The sequence below is a fragment of the Parus major genome, chromosome 12 (assembly GCF_001522545.3).
Source record: "Parus major isolate Abel chromosome 12, Parus_major1.1, whole genome shotgun sequence".
In the NCBI taxonomy this organism is placed as follows: Eukaryota; Metazoa; Chordata; class Aves; order Passeriformes; family Paridae; genus Parus; species Parus major.
This window is the reverse complement of record NC_031781.1, coordinates 465,693-482,764: the sequence shown is the minus strand read 5'-3', so window position 1 is coordinate 482,764 and position 17,072 is coordinate 465,693. Positions and strand designations below refer to the sequence as shown.

The 17,072-nt window shown below is 45.1% G+C and overlaps 1 protein-coding gene across 3 annotated transcripts in view; it reads right to left on the bottom strand.

Moving 5' to 3' along the window:
* The window catches only part of HDAC11 (histone deacetylase 11), a 37,303-nt gene that overhangs the window by 2,829 nt on the left and 17,402 nt on the right, over nucleotides 1-17,072 (bottom strand). The window contains exons 10-11 of one of the 3 annotated variants that reach the window (XM_033517446.1): nucleotides 14,605-14,942; nucleotides 12,365-13,088 (exon numbers count right to left, since the gene is read on the bottom strand). In XM_033517446.1, coding sequence (XP_033373337.1) covers nucleotides 14,700-14,942 — 243 coding nt within the window. In that variant the 3' untranslated portion in view covers nucleotides 12,365-13,088; nucleotides 14,605-14,699. Of the gene's footprint in view, nucleotides 1-12,364; nucleotides 14,943-17,072 lie in introns of those variants that run through there. The other 2 variants (XM_033517445.1, XM_015640762.3) reach the window with 2 other exon arrangements.

The window sequence follows — 17,072 nt, the reverse complement described above, 5'->3', positions numbered from 1 at the left end:
AGTTACAGGTGTGTCTGCAGGGAGGACTTTCCCAGCTCCTGGGTTGGTTGCTGTAGGCAAGCCCGGCTCCCATCGCAGGGGTGAGTGGTGTGTCCTTGCTGACCCCAGAGGCTGACCCCTGGTTTTGTGGGATCCATTCCTGGGAAATGGAACTATTTTGCTCTAAGGTCCTCCAAGAGGAAATGCCAAAGCCACAGGACCCAAGAAACCCCAGTACCACTCCAAGACCATGCAGCAAATGCTGAAGGAAATGCTGCAGAGAGGACAAGGTGGGTCCGTGTCCCTCAGCCTTCTCTTGAGACTCAGCAGCCGGGGGCTTTCTCTGTACATCTGGACACGCTGTGCAGAACACAGCAGGAAGGGATCCATGGCAGCCTCGCTGCCCTGCTGCTGCTTTCATGGCCTGCAGGGCTGTCTCCCAGCCTGGCCTGGCTGCAGCTTCTCCCCAGCCTCTGCAGGAAGGCATTTGGCATCAGTGTACAGGGAGCACAAAACTGCACCATGGGCCATGCACACCCTGAGGTCCCCTACAATTTCCTGGTCTCTAGGCAGATCAGAAATGGCATTTGTTAGTAAGAGGGAGATCCCTGGCCCACCCTGGAGGGACTCATCATTTTCCTGGTCCTTATCCATGTTTTTGACAAGCATTGCCTCCTGAAGATGCCACCTCCCCAGTGGGGAATGGTGCCATCTGATCCAACTGTCCCTTTCTGCAGAAGTGGATGAAGAGGCTGTGCTGAAGGCAGCATTTCTCAGAGGACGCAGTGGCTCATTGGCAGCCTCTGTCGCAGGAAGGGAGGCCATGCCAGGCACAGTCACACGAGGTAATTGCTGTGCCTCTGGGCCTGAGCCCTGCTGAGGCTTGAGCTGCCATCTCTGCTGCTTGGCAGTGCCTGCCCTTCAGGGATGTTGCACAGAGCATGGAAAGAGTGACCAGGATCCAGCCCAGAGCTCCCCAGGCCCCTCTGCAGCTTGGGACATGTCCATTGTCATCTGGCTCCCATAGCCTTGTCCAAACCCCTCGTAGCTCCTAGTTCCCTAAAGTGGAAGGGGATCCCAACACACCATGGACATTGTTCTGATACCTTCTCTTTTTTAGATTGGAAACGTGACGTGGATTATTTAGAACTGTTGGTGAATGATGGCTTGAAGATCTTGGGACATGCTGGAGGCAAGTTCTGAATGTCCATTTTTATTGCCAGAATAATAAGTGTCAAGGCGGTGGAGGTCACTCATTTGCCACTTTCCGTAAGTGTTGGAAGGCTGAAGGATTCTGGAAACCTTGCCCTGAGTGATCCCACAGCATTGCTGTCAGTGGGAGGAAGGAGCATTTAGCTGTCAATCCTCTTCCCAGACTTCCTTAGGCCCCTCTGCAGCTTTGGCCATGTCCATTGACATCTGGCTCCCACAGCCTTACCTGATCCCCTTGCAGTGCTCAGATCCCTATAGCACAAGGGGATCCCAGCACACCATGGCCATGATTCTGATCTGTGCTCTGTTCTAGAGTGGGATCAGGACATGGCTTATGTGGAAGCCTTGGCACATGATGGTTTGGAATCCTTAGAGATGCTGGAGGCAAGCCCTTAATGTGCCCTTCCGGACAAAATAATCAGTTTCAAGATCCTGAATTTTATCCATGACTTAGACAAGCTCAGCCTTCTGGAAATGCCACCATGCTGAATGTGGTATTCTTCCATCTAATCTACCTGTGCCTCTTCCTTTTCTCAAGGGATAAAGCAAAAGGCTATGCACAAGGAGGAACTTCCTGGGGGAAGCAGTGGCTCCCTGGCAACTCCTGATTCAGGAAGAGAGGCAATTGCAGGCACAGGCCCAGACACAGGAGGTAATTGCTGTATAAAAGCCTTGGTGGGGCTGTGTGGCAGCAGCTCTCCGCCCAGGGCCGGCACTTGCATGACCCAGCAGCAGCCAAAGCTTGAGGCACCTTGGCTCCCAGGCCTCTGGAGCTCATTCCCGTCCCCTGGGAAAGAGGACTCATGCACCAACATCCCTCCTGCTGCAGCTGCTCTCCCAGAGCTGGGCCTGAGTGCCCAGAGGCCCAAGGCACAGGAGCAGCCCCGAGTGGGAGCCCTGCTATGAGCCGAGGGCCACAGCCAGCCCTGGCTCCCAACTGGGCAGGGCCTGCACTGGCTCCTGACAGGGCCTGGCTCTGTCCCCTTGGGCTGGGGGAGCTGTCACAGAGCAGGGAGGGTCAGGGGTGGCTGTGGCTGCTCAGGGATGGCTTTGGCCTGAGTCCCTGGAAGGAGCCACTGCCCAAGCAGCTGTGCTGTCCCTGGGCTCTGCTCCCGGCCTTTTGGGCTCTGTTGGGGGGCACAGCCTGTGCCAAGGGGCAGCAAGGTGCCTGCAGGCCCCAGCTCTGGGGGAAACAGAGAACGTCCTGGCCGTATCCAGCGTGCTGCCAGCTCAGCAGTGGAGCACAGCATGGGCTCACACTGCCCATTGCTTCCGTAGATGGAGCCGGCACCACACACATTCCTGATTCCCGGAAGGGCATCAGAAGGAGCTTCTGTCAGGGAACACGCTGCAGGCTAGAATTAATGGCAGGCCTGCTTTGTTTGGACCTTTTCTTCATTTTATGCTGTTTTGGAATCTGGTATACATGGAAGAGAAAACGGTGAGTGTTTTGTTCCTCTTTCCCTCCAACAGCATCTTTAGAAAGTCTGTTGTAGACAGGAAACATTCTCAGTGAGGCTGCTGTGGACTTGTGGGTAGTCAGTGGCTGCCCAAATAACTCTGCTAAGATTTCTGCTGCTGCCCAGGGCTTTAATTGGTCTCTTATAGCGGGGCCTTGTCTTGAAGAGCCCACTCGGGCTGCAGCCAGTGCTGGCTGCCACTGAGGCTGCCTGGCCAAGAGCAGCCCCAGGAGCAGCGGGCAGAGGCAAAGCAAGGTGGGCAGGAGAAAGAGTGATTGGCCTTGAAAGGCAGACCTGCTCTGGGGCCTGCTCCTGGCCAGGGACCCTGCCCAGAGCCATCCCCTGCTCACTGGGGCCTTGAGGGGCAGCTGTCCAGCTGGGCCAAGCTGTGCCAGCAGCTCCAGCCCTGACTGGGAGCCTTTGATTCTCTTGGCCCTGCTATGCAGGATGGTCCCTGTGTGCCAGCGGCAGCTGGGGGGCCTCAGACATCTCTTCTCTCAACAGGTGTGCCTCTGCAGCTTCACAAATCCAGCCAAAGACTTCAGCTGGAAAGAGCTGTACCGGTTATCGGCCATCCCCAAGCCAGTATCGAACGTCCCTCCCCCAGCTGCATTACGAGCTCATTACTGTGGAGGTGCAACCACCACGCAGAACAGGACCCTGTGCCCCTGCAGGTGCTGGCCCTGGTGTCTGGCCAGGCCTGAAGGTGGGCCCCTCCTGCCAGGGAAGGGCTTAAACAACACCTTTGGGCTTCAGCTCTGGTGTCTGGCTGGTGTCACCACATCTGGACACAGCCAGGGTTGGGCAGGCAGCAGTCTGTCACAGGGCTCCTGAGACCAGCAGCCACTATGTTTATTTTTCATTTTCCAAGTGTTAGGGGTGTTTTTTTTAAAGAAAGAAATCCCAAAATATTTCTTCCCTTTTTCCACAACAGTTCTATATTTTTCCAAGTAGTTTTAGGATTCTGGAAAAGTTTAACTATTTTTACACTTTTTGAATAAATAAAATTGCATTTAATTAGTAGTCCTTATTCTATGAAGAACTAAGCCCAAGACACCCAGCTTATTGGGGAGGCTCTTTTCCCACTGGAGATTTGGACCTATTCACAGCCAAATTGCATAAAACTTTTTCCCAAATATTTTCCATGATTTCTGAGGTCACCTCTTAGTCTTCAGAGGCAAACTCGGAGCACAGTGGGAAGCTCTTAAAGTCACCGTCTTTGCTTTTGGAACAAGTCCCTCAGTTCTGGAGCAGGGGCTTCTCTCAGCTTCCTGCAGCCCTGCTCCACTCCAAGGCTGTCCTGAGCCCTCTCCTGCAGCTGTTGCTGTGCCATGGCACTCCTGTAAACACAACAGCTCTGCCACACTTGCTCAGAAGGACTGGAGAAGCTTTATGGCCTTGTTTACATTAGGCTTTTGGCTTCTCTAAACACAGGTTTACTTTTTGAATTATATGTTTCACCTGACACAGGCACTGATGCCACTTTCTTATGGAGGCTAAACTGTGATGGGCTTTAACAGCTTTCTGGCCAGCATAAGGCCTGGAAAACCATTTCATGGAGCCATTTAGTATTGAAAATATCCCCATCTATGTACCAAAAGAAGCTTGTTTAATTGCTAGAACTCACCAGAGCATCCCTCCAGGACATGGCCTTTCTTTCCCCCACCTCTCCCTCCATGACTGCCAAACAGCACCTTTGACAGTTCTTTTCTCCGGAAGCTGAATGGCACCATTTTATTTTGGGGAGGAAAAAAGTAAATGTTCTATGATATCATCATCACAATGAGCTGAAAATCAGTTAAATGACATCAACAACTCAGACTGGGGATTTATTTCTCAGAGTGCAACACTGGCTTTACTATCCCTTCAAACTGCAGATGTGTTACAGTCTTTAAAATCATTTTAATGCAGACGCAACTTTGGAGTTAAGCACAGCAAAAATCAAAAATAGGTGCCTGGTTAGTTTTCCCTGGTGTGGACATACTGATGGTGTTGCAGTAATTCTGGAGACTCAGGGCAGGACAGGTGCCTACTGCCCTTACAGCTATTGCCCCTTCACAGCATCCTGCTCCCAGAGAGCAGCCCCAGCCCTGCACTGCTGTTCCAGAAATAAAAAATGAGGGAGAATGCAATTTGACGTGAAAGGGGAAAGAGAAGTCAACTTTTCAATGCTCCATCCCTCTGCCTTAAAATCCTTACATATTACTTTTGATTTAAAATCCCACAAAGTTCACACAGCTTTTGACTTGGATGTAAAAGAAGAAAATTCAGTGTGATCCCTGGGATGGGAAAAGGAAAAGCAATTATGTTGTCCCTACAAAGAACAAAGAACTTGCTTCTGCTGATGAAGGTGGGATGTGAGGGGCTGTGAGGTTCGGACTTCTTCCCAGAGTTTCATGTCACTCATTCAGACAAACCATTTCTTTAATAAAAACCAAACCCTGACCCTCTGACAAAAATCTGTTTTCAGTTGTGACCAAGGTAAATGCAGACATGGAAAAGGAAACGGTGTTGAAGTTGGACAGAGGTGTACTGCCAGATCACCTGAAATCAAAGCCCTCACAGTTATTGTAGGCACTTGGAATGTATCTGGTAACTTAGAAATGAGTAATGAAAAGTGTCTCTTTTCCTGAAAGGACAGCTATATTGTTGTGTAATAAAGAGCAGATGTCAAAAAATATTTCAAAGGCTTGGTAAAAAAAACCTTAGGAAAAACTGCATTGTTCTCCCTGACTTTGGTGGCAAAGTCAGCTGCTCCAGCCCCACTAGCAAACATGACATACATGTGTTGTCACTTTGCTTTAATTTAGGAGCACAGTCCCTGGAACTCCGGCATGTCCTGAGCAGGGAATCTCTTCCCAGCAGCAGGCAATGTCCTGGAGTGCAACTGGCAGCAAAGGGCCAGATGCAAAGAGAAACTCATCCCAAGGAGTAAAGTGTGAGGCACAGCCAAGTGTGGGGAACATGCGCTGCTCTGGGCAGCCCCAGCTCTGCTCATCCTCATCCTGCAGGGACACTGGGAGCTGGGGCAGGAGCCAGGACAGTCCCATGAAGAGCCAAGGGTGGGATTCTCAGCAGATGTCCCACAGCAGCCTTGCTTGGGCTTCAATGAGTGCCCATTTTACACCCCTGAGGAATCAGCTAGTTTCTTAGTGTTTAAACCACAACATTGAGTTCAAGGTTCATGTGCAATTTTATTAGAGCACAGACTTGTGGCCAACTGTTTATCTGGTATCTGGCCTAAGTGCTGATAGAGACTTGGCTAAAGTTTATATAATCTGCCATTAATAAATGCAATTTGTGACAGTGTCAGGCAAAGACAACACCACAGCTAATGGTGCTCTCAGCACAGGCCAGGAATTTGGTCTGAACAGAGACAAGACTTAATTCATTTCTTGTCCCTAAATGCCTGGCATTTAGGTCAGACCCAAGGCAAAAGATGGTGTAAATATAAAGGCTCCATGTCAGAACTGCCAGGCTTTGCTAATATTAGCAAAATTAGTAGCTCAGTTACTTTAATACAACCCAATACTGCACTTTATAATCCCAGCGCCGTGTCTAAAGCAAACTCTGGCTGCAGTGACCACCCTCCAGCCCAGTGACAAGCCCTGAACATGACAAGATGTGTGTCTCAGCTTCACTCAGCTTACCAGGAGTAGCTGGGAGGTGCAGCAGAACAGAGCACCGCTCATAAACACCTTCTCAGGACTGGAGGCATCGAGATCAGATCACACCCTTGTCCTTGTGCTTCCCCTTTGCCCAAGGCCCAACCCAGGGCCAGCCCCAGCCCCAGGTGGAAGGCGGGGGGGTGGGCAGTGTATGTGGTGAGCGCCCTGCTGCAAACTCTGCAAGGACACACATCTGCCAGCTACAAAAAAAAAATATGTATACCAAAGTAACTTTGGTTTCCATTCATGCCTGATCTGAGCAGAATTAATTCAAGGAAATCAGTTTATTTGGCAAATTCTGGCATATTTAAAACTAGCATAATATAAAGGTGAGGCCTTGGCACAGGTTGTCCAGAGCAGCTGTGGCTGCCCCTGGATCCCTGGAAGTGTCCCAGGCCAGGCTGGACAGGGCTTGGAGCAGCCTGGGACAGTAGAAGCTGTCTCTACCCCTGGCAGGGGTGGTACTAGATGGAATGTAAGGTCCCTTCCAACCAAAACCAGTCTGGAATTTCTGTTACTCTAAAATGCATTGCCTGTAATAGATTTTAAATTTTCACTTAAAATTAATGCAATGTGCACAAATCTGATCCTTATGGAAGCTCTGCATATTTAAAAGAACTCATATTTAAATGTATATATACTTTATAGCTCTAATTCATCCTTTGAAAAATTCTATGGCCCTATCTGAAAGCCAAAGAATATTTATTTTCAAGATCTGTGATGAATGAGATCCAGACCTGGGACTGTTTTGTAAAGTATCATCCATGCCAAAATCCTCAGCCAAAGAAAAATTCCAATAACAATTATGAGGATTCTATACATCAAATACCTAGTTCTGCTTTACTTAAAGCGAAAGAGAAATTTATAAATCACTGGAAAAATCACTTTAAAAGTATATGTCAAAAGATATTAAAAGTCAGACACCTAAAATAATTTCTAAAATATTACTAAATGAGTGGTTTTTGATTTATCTTTTCAGCATCTAAACAATACCACTGTGATTTTGCTAAAGGATCCCAATGCATTTAGCCATCTTAACTTGGAATTTAATCATCAGAGTTTAAATCCTCTAGAACCTGACCTACCCTGGGCAGCTCCAGCTGTTCCCTGGGTGCCATCCCTGTCCCAGGGAGCAGAGAACGGAGCTGCCCCTCGGGAGGAGCTGCAGCCCCCAGGGAGCTCTGACCTTAGTCTTCCCTTCTCCAGCTGAGCAAACCAAGTGTCCTCAGCTTCTTCTCCTGTGGCTTCCAATCCAGACCCTCCACCAGCCCAAAGCTCAGCTCTGAATTATCCAGTGTCTTCCCAAGTTGCTTTGCTACCCTCGAGCCACTGAGCAAGGAGCTCAGGTGTTCCCTGTCACCTGGGGCAGGGCAGCACAGCTGCCTTTGGACACCAATTCAGCTCAAACCAGGACCTGAGCATATGGCAGCACTGTGACAGTGCAAAATACAAAAATCCATCTTATCCAAGATGAAGTTAATGCAACCCCCATCATTTGTATTTTACACTTGTGGCAATTCATTTCCCCAGCAGTAACAAGGCAGTGTCCTCCAGTGGTTACAGCTCTGAGCATGGAGTGGGGAGACCCCAAGCACATCCTCCACAGCCCTTGCCCACTCAGAGCAGGTGTGCTCCATAAAGCCACTGAGGTGCTTAACATGCACTAAAGTGAGCCCAGGGCACCCAAATATTTTCAGAAACTCGGGTCCCACCCAACATGTTCTAATGCCCCACTTGCAAGGTTAGGATCTCTTCTTTCCTTAAGAAGCCATGAGGACACAGAGACACTTCCCAGTGTCAGCATAGCACTTCTGCAGGAGCAGGATATGGACAAGTCTTCACCACATTGAGAAGCTGCTGCAAGATCCAGAATATGGAATGTTCTAACTCTGCTTCCCAAGATTCTCTTGAAATAAAAGAGCATCAAGCCACTCGTGATGAAGACTGCTGAAATCAGCTCAAATTGAGCACATCTAGAGTAAGTGGGGTCCAGGGGATCCAGCACATCATAGAGTCATAAATACTGAGTACACTGAGACTCCATGGAACATTTAGTGCCCTTTTTTACTATAAAACTACTGTATTATCAATGTCTTTGGGCGGGTAAACAAAGGAAGAGGTTTTTGGTTCCACATGCAAATCACACTGTTCTTTCACCTGAAAATGAATCATTAAACAATTTACTGGACCATCTCTGAACAACTTAATCAAAAATGCCAAAGCCAAGAAAGCTCTGGGTGATGCTGACAGCTACTTTCAGAGCAGAGCACAGGAGCACTACAGGTCTTGGCTAAAGTGAACCTTTCTGTATTTTCCCCAGGAAAGTGACATCCATTATAAGACTAGCTGAACACAGTTCTCCAAAAGGTTTGCTGTACTGAAGTGAGACATAATCAAGTCCTAGTCAGCATGGTCACCACAACATAACTAGTTCAAGGATTTTTAGGATCTCCTGTCCACAACATTTTGATTTATGACAAGTACATTTCTGAAAGTACATGTCATTTCTGCTTCAGCCCAGATTTAAGTGACTGGATCCCAGACATATTATCCCAGGTTAAGTTGATTAAAAACAAAACTGTAACTAATAGAATTAGACTACATAAATACTCAGTGTAACTAAATTAATCGCACCCAAAGCATGTAACACACAGCCAAACAAGACCATGTAACACAAATGCTGTCTGAAATAAAAAGTGATGGAAATTGTTTTTCCATTCAATTTGACCTCTCTACCTAGAGAATGTCATCCAGCACATGTAACAAAAACTCTCACTGCAAAGTTGGTGACTTTCCAAGCAATAAGGATTGTGATACATGGAGACATGTTACTAGGAAACTTGATGAAATGCTAGACTTGAGAGAAAATTTTTTGACCTAGTGGGAATCCTGGAATTTCTCAGAGCATTGCATATCAGCCAAAAGCAGCAGACCAGCCTTCAACATTAAACAGTTCTCCAGAACACGTACAGCCTCTACAGTGGAGACAGAAAACCTAATCACATTTAAATTGAGCCACATCAGACTCCCAAATTCAACACACATTCAAGAGATATTTACTCCAATTGCAATATAAACCCACTGGGCCCTTCTGCATAAGCAAGGAACTCAGCAAGGACAGAATAGAGGGACCATGCACACAATGCCAGCACTTCATTTGACAGCATTCCCATGGAGAGGCTTGCTGGCATTGCCTTGTCCTTGGGCCACTGCATTTCCCACTCCAAGGTTATGCAACCCCACCAAAGCAGCTGGGATTCCCATCAGCTGCTTGTAAACTACTGGTCATCTTTCCCACTGCCAGGTTTTTTCACTCTTCCCTGCAGGGAGAGCATGATGATGGTGAGATTGCCACAGGGCCAGAGAGATTTCCTGGAAACAAGTCTGGTCACACTATTATGCTGCATGATGAGATGGACCAAGAAAGAGCTTGTGGAAGGATTTACACAGTAGCTCAGCACTGAGCACTTGTGGGTTGTTCGCCGCAGAACACTTAATCTGTTTTATATGCAATAAAATTTTAAACAACTTTGTTTTAATATCACATCTCTTACAACATTACTGTACCTGTTCAATAAACCTGCACTATGTTACGAGGTGATGCAAATCCAGGGCTGCACATTCCTGACAAGGATCATCCTTAGAAACTTCTGTCTGCTCCTACCATAACCCACAGAAAGACATTTCTGACTCTCACCACACAGATCACCCCATGGAGCTGGGGAACAAGGAACACTTTGGTGGGAGCAGGTTTTAAGTAGGTCACTAGAAATTGAACATCTGCTTCAACACAACGTAACTGAGTCTCCCTAATTCAAAACCAAACTGGACTGAACCATTCCTTGTACAAACTAGGAGAAAACCTGTCTGAAACCAGTCCTACTGACTCCTGGCAGTCACTGTAAGCAGGACTCTTCCCTGAAGGCTCCAGCTGTTCAGAGTGCTGCAGATGGTGATCCTGAGCAGAGCCCAGAACTGGTCCACAAGTTCCAACACTGAGCAGCTCACTGGCCAAAAATTCCCTTTGCATCCCCCTCACACTTTTAACACCCCAAGCAACACCCAAAGATTGTTTTTGCCTCAGGCTTAAGAGATGCAAAAGCAGCACTGATAATCATTGCTTTAGCTGTATTTATTCCAAGTCCTGATTGCACCCAGGGATAATTCTGCACTAGTCTCCTTTTCCCATCAAAGGCTCCTCCTGTTTATTTCCATGTTAAGCACAGAGAGCTCAAGATGCATTTCCTGGTAAAAGAAGAACCAGAATGGCCTCTCCCTGACACATTTCTGTACAAGGTGAGGTTGGAAAGATGTATTACAGCTGAGCCTCATGCACTTCAAGGCCAGGCTGGACAGGGCTTAGAGCACCCTGGGAGAGTGGAAGTTGTCCCTGCTCATGGCAAGGGGTAGGACTGGATGAGCTTTGAGGTCCTTCCAATCCAAACTATTCTGTGATTCTGCAATTTCAAACAGTGTCAAAGAGCTCAAAAGCAGAAACACTGATGATATCACTCCTCAATTCTCTGTTGAAGGAAAAGGTGTGAGTTTGTCCAAGACTGACTCATGCTTACAATTGGTCTGATAGTGCAGCAACCACAAACCCAATTCAGATTCTGATTTTTTTTTTATGAATTTGACAAACACTTCTATTTCTTATTCTAAGCCTGTTAAAAAGGCTTTTAAAAAGATGAAAATTGCAGTCCTTCTCTCAATGACTAACGGAACCATGCCCTGCAGGTAGAAGGTGGCTTTACGACACCTAACTTTGCCCTCGGCTGCTTTGATGGGGTTGGGAGGGGATTTGTTTCCCTGATCAGCATACAACTAAGTTTAAAGGAAATGTATGATTTGGTTCAAGCAGAGCATTGCTATTTCCTCTATGGAAATGGAAACACTAAATCATACATTTTTCTCACATACCACATTTTGAAAGGTCTGCATTCTTTCACGTCTCAAACGTTCCCACAACTAAAGCTGAATATGAAAGTATTCAACTCTTAAAGCACTCCCACCTCCAGTAACCCAAAAGACACCCCAGTTCTACTTGCAGCCTTGTTCATCCAATATAAATAACCCTGGCTGCTCACTGGAGATTTATTATCTTAATGTGCTCATTTCATTGTTGGCCTTGGTAGACATGTCCAGGTTTAGAATGAAAGATAGCAAAACTTGACAAATCTTAAATCCCAGTGCTGCAGAATTCTGTTAGGTAACAGATGGAAAAGCTGACAACTCAACCATCACATGCTTCATTAGGAGCCTTATTCCTATCAAACACATTCTCTTTCAGATTTCATCTTCAGGACAATGAAGACTATTGTTTGCCTTGAAATGGCAAAAAGCAAGGCAAGCTCATGAAATCTGAAGAAGGAGCAAGTCTGTATTTTTCTCTAAATTCAGTGCTGTGCTTACATAGACTTCCATCTGTATACTGGCCTGGGAATGCTGGGTCCAGGTTATTTGGTGGCAAAAAGCTTAAGAAATTTCCTCACCAGCCTCTCTCAGCAAAGAGAAGGAGTTAATCCAATCCTTGCTGGCAGGAGAAACCTGTTAAACCATCACCATACAGTGCAGAATAAAGAGATGTACACACACAGATACCAACAGCAATGGTCGTTTCCTCGTCATCTCCCACACTGTCAAACCCAGAGTCTCACTGTCTCTGTGTTTGTAAAGAAACACAGAGATTGTGCATCTTGGTCATCTGCAGCACAGCTCTGCACTTCATGAGAAAATACTCAAAGCATATGTAAACAGATGAAATGGCTTTTCATACTAAAACTGGCAGAATGTGTATCTTTTTTATATAGGTCAAACCAGTTTTCCTCTGGAAATCTCTGGTAAAAAAAAATTATTTTCTAGGATTTTCAGCCTCCCTCCCCTTCTGTGAGTTATTTATTGGTAGTTCAAACCCTCTCCAGCTGTCAGACTTCAACTCCTCAGCCCCTGCCATGTCTCTCTCTCCTGCATAATTCTTATGATAGTCTACATGACCAGCCATATTTACAATCCATTTATAAACAGCTCATGATTAATAATTGCGTCTTTTGAAAGCATTGTGCACTGGTTTATTCACCTAACAAAGATTATTGCAGCAGAGAAACCCAATTAAATCACAGAATACCATATATATCTGGTAAGATACAGGAACTATTGGAGACAAAATTCCACACACAGTGTTCTTCTTTTCTGTACTAAGGCAGCAAATTTTGAAAATATGAAGGTGTGATGTGTTTCCCATTTGTAACTTTACAATAAACACTGAAATGCAGTCAATGTGTCTGCTGCTGATCAGAAATTTCACAGGTGAGTCTGAGAGCAAGCAGGCTCTGCTGCAAACATTCAGCTCTCTGAAAAGACACTAATTTATAAAAGGCCTCTAAAACAACTGTGGCCTTATCAGAAGCTCAGTTACCAGTTTAACACCTGTAATACTAAAATACTTAGATTATAACTTACAAGGTAGGTAATGAAGTAGAACTTGGAAGTAGAAAGTGACTTTGACCCCTTACAACGACATCTTAAAAAGCATTTGGACAAAATTTGCAAGCTCTCTTCAAGAAGTCACCACTGAACTCAGAGAAGCTGTTCACAAACCTTGTACTACTCACCCTTGAGACTCACTGTAGTTTCAGACACATTTTAAGCACGAAAAATACATCTTCTTGTCTGTTCAGGAAATTGTTCCCAGTCAAACTTTTTGACAGCCAAGATCCATATGAAGTGACAAGAAGTCAGTCAGCATTGTTCAACATCATTTTAATGTTCACTGAGGGAAAATTATAGAAATAGGTTAACACAAACAGCAAATGTTTGCAGAAAGACCATGTGGTGCTATGACGGTGGTTTAATTCATAGAAATGTAATCTAGAGTTTTATAAAAATTATATGAAAGAATAACAACATCTTTCAGTAACGTCAGACAGTATAGAAAAAATAAATCTCAACATTAGTCGTACTCTGATGGTCCTTTTAGTAAGAAATTTAAAAGTGCTCTCGAACCCCAGTGTAGCAACTCAAGCTTAGTGCAATAGGTCAGATCTGGTTTAAAGCATGTATTTATAGCAGTTGTGCAATTCCTACAATCGACAAACCCCACGATCTAAACATGAACACTAAATGAGGTAAGTATTATAATTAGAATTGAACATTCCTTAAATAGCTTACACAACAACTCTACTACAAGGAAAATCCTGGTGCTCCCTCACAGGATGGCTCCAACCTAAACATGATGTAAAACTTGTAGTACAAATCAGTGAAAGTTATAAAAGCTCTTGCAAAATACACAGTTTAGTACATTTACAACCCACTGCTACAAACAGCACCTAATGCAAAATATACCAACTTGTGCAAAGCCAAACTTCCCAGGTAGTGCAACTGAATTTGAAGCAAGTTGCTTTGAATACACTATTTTGTTCCCAAATTCTCCTAAAAGCTCTGTATAAAGTTAGCACATTATCTTATTGTAGGGATGTCACTGCATTCCTTGATGAACAAGAATAATGAAGGATCTGCTTACCAACTATGACTACAACTAGAAGTACCATTACTCTCTGAGCAAATAAAAACCACAGCACTAGTTGGGGAAAAATCATTTAAATATACTCCTCTCTGTTTCATACATGGAAAGCTGGAAATAATAAGACAACCTATATTTCCACATAGTTTTTTTCATAAGGTTGCTGAGAACTCTAAGATGAGCTTTCATTGGACTGTAGTTTCTCCATCTGTGAGTTATTACAGTGCACAGAACCTATTGCCCGTCACATGCAGAGCTTGTTTGGAACACCAGACTGGTAAATGGTGAGCTCTTATGGCTCATTTGCATATGGAGCCAAACCTATTTCATAAGGTGTTTATGAGAAAGATTTAAGTCACTATCAACAACAGGAATAAACTACGAATTTACAAACATTTCTTCTACCTGTCTATGGCTTCAAAGCCATAAACAAACTGCCCTGGCTTTTACAGTATTGCACTTCCCTTTAGTGTTAAACTGACAGTCAAAGTCTGCACAGAACTTGTTTTATAACAGTATCTCAATTTAAAAAGCAATAAATAAAACACAGCATTTAAAAAACCTCACAAAACAGTAGCTTTAGTCCATAGTCCTCCCACCTCAGACCATTCTCCACCATCTGAAACAGGTCTGGGACAGTCTTCGGATACCAGCTGCATAGTTCTTCCAACATAACAGACCCCCATACCAATCACAGAAGCAAATTAAGCTTTCTACAGCAGTATTAAACATAAAGACAGTACCCTTGAGTACATATCTCAATTACCTTAAAAGGATGTGTTGCCCTAGCTCAAGATAAATTCAGGAGTTAGAGTTATTCTGTATTGCCTCTGAGTTACATGACTAACATTTGGTGACCTGTCACTGCAGTGACAAGTTGCTGAAGTCCTTAGCAGAGTCTCTGACCATCTGATCCAGGCTGGGACTCCCAAGTGCACAGGCTGCCTGCTCCCTGCCCAGGAGCCCCAGGCTATGCAGGTTGAGGATGGAGTCAGCAATGATCCGTGCTGTCCTCTTCTGGTACCCCCCGGATGTCACCATCAGCACAGGGATCCCACGGCTCCTGGCAGCCCTGAACACCACCTCATCCCTCTTCACAATGCCCTGCAAGATCACCACAGGAAAAAATAAGTGATAGCAACATGATGCTTCAGTTCTAGCCTGTGGTTTATGGATTTAGAGTATTGGATGCTTGCTAAGTGCTTAAGCTTTACAGTTTACAGCAGCAATTAAAAATTCATCGCTAAGTCCTGTTAGCTGGTTTGCATGCATAATCATTAAAAAACAAAAAACAAAAACCACCAAAACAAAAATAAAAAAGACCATGCCCAAAACCCCCAGCATATCAAATCTCCTTGGTTTGTTTTAGAGGACACAGCAGATAAAAGTATTTAAAAAGACCTTTTTTAAAATTTTAAAAGAATTCTGGCTCAAAGGCCATAAAGTCTAAACTGATCGCAAATTTTACAGGTGTTCACCCTATTTTCCAGGTGAGGAATTGAGACTGGAAAGACTCTCTGCATTCACAGTGCTTTAGTTTATACTCAACTTGCACAGCACCCTCTATTAAAAGTTTAGTAACTTGACCAAAATTTCACAACCCTACAGAAGAATCCAAAATTCAAATCAAATTTTGTACATTCACAATCACTGGCTGAATCTTTAAGTCCCAGTTTCTGCAATAAGAGCCTGTGGTTAATGCTAGAAGAATCTGTGTGTGAAGAGGAAATTGCAGAATGTAAGAAATGGTGAATCCATAAAAAGGAAACAAATTCTAAGTAATTTCTTATTAGGAGAAGGGTATGGAACTGAAAAATAACAAAGACTGCTGACCCAGAGGTGCTGTACTGTCACTGAACCCAGGCAAGAGCAGAGTGTGAGTCTTCTGGGTTTCAAATAAGCACAAGGGTGAAAAATACTTCAGGAATGAGTGAGAACAGAATTAAAATCTACTTTTGTAAAAGCAGAGTTCCAGATACATGCAACTCATTACAACTCCTCAAAAAATTCCCCAAAACCCCAAAACTTGCGACACAACTGACAACAGCTTACAATGGACAGCTCAAAACTTAAATAACTGCAAAGCTAGAGAAAGAAAAAGGCAAGACAATGCAATTAAATACAAAAAATTCAAGAAACAGCAGCAGAAGTGTTTCAAAATGAACATGCACTGCTGGCTACAGGAAGAGTGGAAATACATCAAGAAATAACACCCTGCCATTAATTAGACCACAAACAGATGGTAAGGGGAAAGAATAACACTAATATAGCAGAAAAAAAGTATCTTGTAAAACCATCCAAGAGTATTGTTCCCTGCGCAGTCTGACACAGCCCTGTGAAAGGACGAGGAATAATAAACAGTAAGACAAAGGAAACTGAAGAATTCTATTGGAAACAGATCCTTAAATGAAGCAACAGAATTACCAGCAGTGGGTATATTATCCCACACCAGAACTGGAAGCACCCCCTGCTCTCAGGAGCCTCAGTGCTTCAGGAGCTCCAGGGGGAGCCTGGAGGAACTGAGGGGAAAACATGGGCCTATTCCCACATTTCTGTGGAAAACAACAGCCTGGCACAGCTCCCACTTCCAAACAAAGGGAAGAGAGACTCAGCTGATGGACCACAGACACTACAGCCTCAAGAACCAGGAAACCATCACTTGGAACACTCTGAGGAGCCTCATTCAGAGCACAGCTAATACTGCAGCAGGAGCTTAAAATACAAATGACATCTTCAGGAGTAGGACTGAAGCCTGGACTAAGGACCTTTGAAGAGAGGGACTGTGCAGGCACGATGCCTTTCCAACACTGGGATTTCAAGCCTTCCCACCTGCACACCTTGCCCTCAGAGCAGACACTAAAGGCCTGAGCTCCCTCCAGCTGTGCAGAGAATGCCTTTCACCTCTCCTTGTGGCCAAGGAAGCTGCTTCACCTTTCTTTTCCCATCCTTACACTCTCTGTCTGCACAGAACTCAGCAAGCCACGGCAACTCATTTTTCTTGGCAGTTAACACTGCTCCTGCTCAAAGTGCAGAAATTTGGAAATTTTTTTTAAAGGCAAATCTCAAAGTTATCCCCCTATGACCAAGCTGCCACTTCCCTTGGTGGTCACTGCTCTCCAGAGGGCTCTGCTTCACCAAACCCCACCTCACACCTCGGGCCATCTCCTCTCCAAGGTCCCAACCTTTCAAGTCCAAACCCCTCAGCCCTTCCTTCATGCAAGAAAACTGAACAGA